Source organism: Limulus polyphemus, unplaced genomic scaffold (assembly GCF_000517525.1).
Source record: "Limulus polyphemus unplaced genomic scaffold, Limulus_polyphemus-2.1.2 Scaffold76921, whole genome shotgun sequence".
Lineage (NCBI taxonomy): Eukaryota > Metazoa > Arthropoda > Merostomata > Xiphosura > Limulidae > Limulus > Limulus polyphemus.
The window spans coordinates 1-8046 of NW_013742517.1; the positions used below are offsets into that span (position 1 = coordinate 1).

Consider the following 8046-nt stretch of genomic DNA (forward strand, 5'->3'; position numbering starts at 1 on the left):
AAATGTATCTAATTGGAATGTCCATTTCATACCAAAATGAGATTTTTTTAACATAGTGAAGTCATTAATATTATGTACTGATGATATTAGCTATGTTTGTTGGGTTTTCAGCTTGTATAATAAAGTTTGTTCCAACGTTACTTATTTCGTTACCTGATGCCTATATATCTTGGTGCTGTTATTTAATAAATTCCAAATTTTCACAACGTTTGTCAAAGATGACATTTCAAAATTTCCATGTTAGGTGATGATGAGGCTGGCGTGGATTTTGATAAATGTTTGATGTATTTTTTCTGAATTTTTTCACTAAACGTATACATAAATGGATTATCTAACTACTGGTACGTTTGTATATTTAAAATTACTCCTCCTTTCTGATGTGTTAGAGGATTTGTCAAAAACCTAATAACAATGTTTCTACAAAACAAAAATAGTTATAACTACGAATTAATAGGCTCCCGGCATGGCCAGGTGGTTAGGGCATCGGATCTTGGGTACATATATATATATATATTCTGGGCCAGGTGGCGCTTGACTCGTAATCTGAGGGCCGCGAGTTCGAAACCCCATCCCGCCAAACATGCTCGCCCTTTCATCCGTGGGGGCGTTATAAAGTGACGGTCAATCCCACTATTCGTTGGTAAAAGAGTAGCCCAAGAGTTGGCGGTGGGTGGTGATGACTAGTTTTACACTGCTAAATTAGGGACGGCTAGGCAGATAGTTAATAGAAAAGTCTCTCCGGTTTGCGTTAAACAAAGTTAAGATAATTAATATTTTAAAGCTAAATAACCATTAACAAGCTACTTATCTATTAATTTGTATGTTTGTTTTGAATTTTGCGCAAAGCTACACGAGGGGGCTGGTAATGGGCACACAGTTGTACCACAGACATGGTCATAATGGTAGGCTAGTTGGCTGATACTAGACACACAGTTGTACCCCAGACATGGTCATAATGGTAGGCTAGTTGGCTGGTAATGGACACGCAGTTGTACCACAGACATGGTCATAATGGTAGGCTAGTTGGCTGGTAATGGACACATAGGTGTGTTCGGACATAGAAGATTAGCTGATAATGGACACACGGGTGTATCGTGGACAAAGATTTGACGATTGGTTAGTTGGCTGGTAATGGACATACAGGTGCACCGCGGACATGGACTTCATGATTGGTTAATTCACGAAATGTATCAGTGAGGTGATCATTGCATGTCCATGGATTTCCTAAAAACAGAGGCATTTGATTATATACATATTCCTGCTTCATAGAAATAAAAGACGTTTCGAAACAGAGAAACATGGTTGGTTTTATCAAAAGTAGAGCGATTACCTTGAAAGACAAAAACAGATATAATAATAGTTTTTCATCAGTAATTAGTAACAGTTTGCTTTTTTATCGTTACTTGAAAACTGTTGTGCCTCGTCTCTCGTTGTTAACAGTAACCTAAAGTTACTTATTGAATGATATTAATAGTCAGTTTTAAAGTCTAACTTAGATACCACAGAACCTCTCTTTGGAAACTGTATTACTTCTTATATCGTTGTTAGCACTAACTTCTAAAACCTAATCAGCTAAGTAAAAAATACTTTGTTACTTTAAACAAATAGTAGTTAGGCTTAGACATGGCCCCCAAATTGACGTCAGGTTAGAGATTCTTAATGTTTCATTTTAAGTGTTCCTAGCTTCATGGTCCACGAACAGCACGGTGTCCGCCTATTGATCAACAGAAATTTGTCTAACCCTAAAACAGCTCTTCACACTTGTTTATTGATATTTATATTTAAGGTCAGTTTTTTTTTAAACCCAGTTTACTCGCCAATAACTGGAGTTAAAACAGGCTTACTGACATAAACGGTTACTTTGGTTTGTCTATGGTGAATAACGTTATCCTTTTCACGCGTCTACCCACGTATGTAATACTATAATACAATTTAGTTACTGATAATTTTTCTTACACCAGGTGGAGGTTTTACAACAAAAACCACATCTATAGGATGAAATATATTTACCTTCTAAATTTAGTACACGAAGTCCAAGTTTGTTGCCCAAGTCTTGACTTGAAAATGTTTTCAGGTCATTGAAGCTGATGTCCAGTTCGGTCATCCTGTCCAGGCTAAACGAGAAGGACTTTATTTTGTTGCCTGCTAACTTTAGAACAGTTAACATTCCGAGATCTTGACCAGTGAGCTCAAGGACTGTAAGGTTGTTATGGGATAAGTCCAAAACACGCAGACCATGTAGCCACTTCAACTCCAAGTACTTAAGGGTCACGAGACGATTTCTGGTAAGGTTTAGTTTTCGGAGATTTGACAAATGACGTAAGGAGAGGTCTATAGCGGTCAAGCGATTACCAGAAAGGTCAAGGACTTGAAGCGCTGTTAGGTTTCTGAAAGAGTTTTCTAAGAGGACAGTGAGGTAATTGTTGGACAAACTTAGATGAGTAAGATTAGTCAAAGGTTGTAAAGAATCTCCAACACTCTCCAGCTTGTTATCGCCGAGATCTAGGTTGGTCAAACTCAAAAGGTCAACAAAGATGTCACTTCCTAACATCTTAATAACATTCTGAGAAACGTCAAACATTTTTAATCTGGTTAGTCCGTCAAGTTCTCCATCCAGACTGGATATATCGTTATCAGTAAGGAATAACCGTTCCAAGTTAGGAAGGTTCTCTACGCTGCCGTTCAGCTTCAGTAAGTGGTTGCTGGCAAGGGATAAAAACTTCAACGTGAGAGGGAAGGCTCCTTTGTCGATGTGAGAAATTCTATTACCCGTCAAAATTAAGGTTTCTAGTGCAGGTAATCCTTTGAATGCACTCCGTTCCACTCTCAGGATGAAGTTGGAGGCAAGGCTGAGAGTTTTCAAGCGACCAAGTGGTGACCAGGCGGTTGTGGGGACACAGAACAGACGGTCATACTGCAGGACGAGCATAGCCAAATTCTCAAGTCCCACGAACGCGTCTTCCGCCACATACCGTAGGTTGCTTCCACTGATAAACAGCCGGGACACGGACATATTGTAGAAAGCGCCGGGAGGCAAGTCTAAAATATTACTGTTAGTAATGTGTAACCAGGGGATCGGTAGAGAGAACCGGTTACCTAGCGACCTCTGGATAGTATTCAAGCTTTGGACGCCCTCACACTGTATCCCTGAGAAGACATTTTCCTCCCGACAGCTGCAAGGATCGATCACTTCTGGAGCAGGACATTCAAAATATATTGGTTTTGGCCTAGCCTCAATTAGCCAATTAACGGTTATCAACAAAAATATTGTGACCTTCGACATTTCCATCTGAAACCGAAAAGTCTTTGAAATTAATATTTCATCCGGAACACCGCACCCACATAGTCATTTGATAATACAAAACACTGTATGCTGTACGAGTAGAAAAGCCACAATAACACTGTCACTAGTTGAACTCTTAATTCATACATTATATATATATATATACGCATACAGTAGCGGTAACAATGAATGAAAGACCCCTAACATCATCCGACCAATCGTAGAGACATCCACGTCTTACGTCAATGTTCATATACGTGATTGGCTTACACAAACACACTATTAAAACCAATAATACTTCAACATCACAGAAGCCCTTGAACTAATAACCTTCAGAAATTTGGGCTCGCATCAAATAAACACAATTTAACTATTTCGCAACAGCTATAGAAAGTTAGTCAAGGTTAAGTGAACAGAAAAGGCATAATGGGTTGGTTTTCTCTAAAAACCAGTACCTCCCCCACCCCTTCCCCGGCGGCTTAGCCGTAAATAGAGGGCTCATTATGCTGTTATTTTAATTTTTTTCCTAGAAAAACTTGTTTTCACCAAATCATTGTAAACTGCATCAAAAGCATAAAATCTTGTTGTGTATATTGTGAATAACTAATTGTAGTACGTAATATGACCGCCAGTGTGCGTGACGGAATACCCTCAACGTCCAATAAAATACACAGATTGAACAATTTCTACAGTTAGAACAGAAAAGTTCGTAACTCTGTGCCAAGATAATTTTGACGGTATTATTTTAATGTCATTCCAAGTAATAACCGTTCGGTTGACATTCAGAATAAAAATATTCTGCTTGATAATTAAGAATCATAATATAAAATCGCGTAATTTGATAAATACGAATCATAATATAAAATCACGTAATTTGATAATTAAGAATCATAATATAAAATCGTGTAATTTGATAATTAAGAATCATAATATAAAATCACGTAATTTGATAAATACGAATCATAATATAAAATCACGTAATTTGATAATTAAGAATCATAATATAAAATCACGTAATTTGATAATTAAGAATCATAATATAAAATCGCGTAATTTGATAATTACGAATCATAATATTAAATCACGTAATTTGATAATTAAGAATCATAATATAAAATCACGTAATTTCATATTTTTTTTTATTAATGGGAATAAAATCACGACCCACATCTTCAGAATGTATCTTTATTAGCTCAGTATTTCGCTATTACAGCTACGTCAGGAGTTATAGATATATTACAAGTTCCTGTTGAGATTCAGGTCATTATTTTACTTTCAGGCTGGTAATGGACACGCAGTTGTACCACAGACATGGTCATAATGGTAGGCTAGTTGGCTGGTAATGGACACACAGTTGTACCACAGACATGGTCATAATGATAGGCTAGTTCTAGTTGTTAAGGTTGTATTGTAGCGATTAGAAAGTATTATCGGAATTGCTGATAAATAACCATCCATTCAACATCTCTTGGATGTTGTTCTTCTTCTTGAAGGTGAGGTCAAAAGTTCATCCCTCAACGTGAAAAAGACCGAGTGCATGATCATATCAACGAAACCAATCATACCGCTCTGTAATATACAAAACAAAGAAGATAAAATAAAACCAGTCAAGAAATGAAAATAGCTAGGCCTTACCAGAACAAGAAATGGACGATGCAAAGATAAAAAAAAAAGGAACGGCAAAAGATGCTTTCCGAAAAACAAGAACATTCCTATGACCACTAAAACTCGTATTCTCGACTGTTACATTTGGTCTGTTCTGCTATATGGATGTCGGACGATAACTAAAGATGGTACAAGCCACTACAATGCTGTTTTGGAGAAGAATGCTCGGGACTGAAAAAGTACTAGAAATAGCAAAATTAGGGAAATCTCTAATAAAAACCATCAGAAGAAGTCAGTTAAAATCCCTTGGGCATGTCATCCGTGGAGAAGGCTTAGAACATCAAATTCTGATAAGAAAAATTGAGGAAAAAAAAAAGACAGAGAAAATCAAAGAATGTAGTACATTAGTAGCCTGAAAAAGTCAAAGACAATGACGTCATCCAGTTAGCTCGAGACAAAGAAAGATGAAGAACTAGGATCGCCAGCTTCTGCTCATAGACAAGACACAAGAGAATTCCGATAGATCGCGCTGTAATCAGCATCTAACGTACAGGATCTGTAAATGAGATGAAACGTGTAGTTAATAGCCCACACCTACTGAAGAAAGTAAGTAAAGTTGAAACGACTACATAACGTGTACGTGTATAATCCTACAAGTCGTATATAGAGCGGATCTATGTTACTTACACTGGCATTCTATCCTCCACCAAACCAGATAAGGTTTTTTGTCTAAATGGAATAACTTTTATCACCAGCGTCGACTGTATGTTGACTAAGAAGATCAAAACCCGAATTTACTGCTTAATTTGTACCTTCAGGTGTACTGTTGAATTCCCCTGAGCAGGCTCTTTCTGGCAGTTAACAAACCATTTTCTGAATCCTATCCAATTATACCATTACTGACCCAGAAATACTTCGACTGGCTTTACATAATTACTTATTTTACTAATTCGTACGTAATTGCATTATGAAATAATAAAAAAAAAGAACTGTATTTGTTACATACAAAAAACACAATAATTAGAAGTACATTCATAGGATACACGATACAAAACACACGCATATATATAGCTCGTTGTGGTATCTTTCATTGATTTAAAAAATAAAATTGTTAATCTAGGGACTTTCACATATTATAAAGAATAGCAACCAATAAGACTTAAGGAGGAGGATACTGATTACTGGGAGTCTAAAACATCATAATTATTACAACAAAATCCCCCCCCCAAAAAAAAACATTAGTTGTTAATTATTAGCAAAATATAATTGAAATATTATTCTTCTACAGGTTAAATACTTATAGAGTTTTTAGGAGAACCGGTTTCGGACGTTTCGTTAAAGTATAGTCTTACTTATTCTTATCAAAACCGGTTTCATATTTTTCGTTGAAGAACAATCTTACTTTCTACGGCTTCTTATGAGAAACGGTTTCAAACGATTCGTTGAAGAACAGTGTTATTTTCCACGTGTTCTTAGGTGATCCGGTTTCGACGTTTCGTTGAAGAACAATCTTACTTTCTACGGGTTCTTATGAGAACCGGTTTCGGTCGTTTCGTTGAAGAACAGTGTTATTTTCCACGTGTTCTTAGGGGATCCGGTTTCGACGTTTCGCTGAAGAACAATCTTACTTTCTACGGGTTCTTATGAGAACCGGTTTCGGTCGTTTCGTTTAAGTACGGTGTTATTTTTCACGTGTTCTTAGGGGGATCCGGTTTCGACGTTTCGTTGAAGAGCAATCTTACTTTCCATGTACGTTATATACAACCTTGAAGTTTTATTTCTAAGATTTGTTTTCTATGTGACTTTATAATGTTCAAACAAGTCTCTATCCACATAGGCCGAGACATAACGTTCACTTGCGTGCAGTACAAACGTTTGTTTAACGCGCCTCTGTTTTCTAGTTAACAGAAAAAGCGAGCGAGTACGAGGTCACAATGAACGAAACTCTTTCTGGCTGCTGAAGTAGATATCATCGTTCCAGTGCACAATATTTACCAAACATTGACGTTGTAATATTCTTCTTGTTAAACTTGGTGAAAAAAAACAACAACAACATCCAATCTTCGTGGTTAAAAAAAAATCATCGCAGTTCAAGCATGCGCAGTAGACAAAAATAGAATGATTCTCATTACATATTAGCCTTAAAAATGATCATCAACTCACAATATTAAAATAGCGTAAAGACGTATAGTGTACCATCGTCTACAATTCACGTTTCAAGAACAATGCTCATAGATGTGATGCAAGACTTCCAAATCTAAAAAAAAACAGTCCCAGTATAGGGTGGGGATCAATAACTGTGGGGTATCCTGATACTAGACACGCAGTTGTACCACAGACATGGTCATAATGGTAGGCTAGTTGAAAGTGTATTCATTACTAACTATACTTCGTTTTCCAACAATGAAAGTAGTACCATACTGTAAAATAACCAGTTGTTTAGTGTTACATAGTAGTACCATACAGTAAAATAACCAGTTGTTTAGTGTTACATGGTATTACCATACTGTAAAATAACCAGTTGTTTAGTGTTACATAGTAGTACCATACAGTAAAATAACCAGTTGTTTAGTGTTACATGGTTGTGCCAGATGTATTCATTTCTCTTAGGTTACTAGGTAAGTTTTATATTAAGATAATTGAGGAAATTAACATTTTAAAATTAGATCACGATTAGTGTGTGGTGAGTTGGTGGTAGTTAGGTCAGGTCAGGTCAGGTTAAAACCAGCAAAAAACAAAACAATGTTTGTTTCGTTCGTTACCAAACTCAAAGCTACACAATGAGCTATCTGTGCTGTGCCCACCGCAAGTATCGAATCCCGATTTATTTGCGTTATAAGCCCTCAGAGTTAAGAGTTCAGCCAGCGGAGGACACACACACACACACAAGATGATGTAATATAACAATCTCGTTGCGTAGGAGGGTAATGAAGGGAAGAAAAATATGTGTAGATTATTTTATAATTAATTATGTGTTGAATAATGATTCTAGATTTATAATAAAAACAACAATAGCCTTTTTTTTAAGCTGCTACACTTTATTTTATTATTATTCTACAGAATTAGAGAGATACGAGTTTTAAACACCTCAAAAGTACGATAAAAAAATTATTGCGGTGTTTATTAACCACCTGCCCTTCACCGACAGTCAAAATCAC

General features: G+C 36.5%; 1 protein-coding gene across 1 annotated transcript; it reads right to left on the reverse strand.

The window, feature by feature from the left end:
* Positions 1-848: 848 nt before the first annotated feature.
* On the reverse strand, positions 849-3426 carry LOC106477670 (toll-like receptor 6). The gene is made up of 2 exons (XM_022381169.1): positions 2011-3426; positions 849-1224 (listed from the first exon to the last, which is right to left on the reverse strand). The coding sequence occupies exons 1-2, from the start codon at positions 3287-3289 to the stop codon at positions 1118-1120; spliced, it is 1386 nt and encodes a 461-aa protein (XP_022236877.1). The 5' UTR covers positions 3290-3426; the 3' UTR covers positions 849-1117.
* Positions 3427-8046: the final 4620 nt, after the last annotated feature.

What these genes read in the sequence shown, in the direction of transcription:
- LOC106477670 (XM_022381169.1), bottom strand. Translation starts at nt 3,289, where the DNA reads ATGGAAATGTCGAAGGTCACAATATTTTTGTTGATAACCGTTAATTGG. An exon ending in TCGTGTACTAAATTTAGAAG is followed by an intron (nt 1,225 to 2,010) that starts GTAAATATATTT and finishes CTCTGTTTTTAG; the next exon opens with GAAATCCATGGACATGCAAT.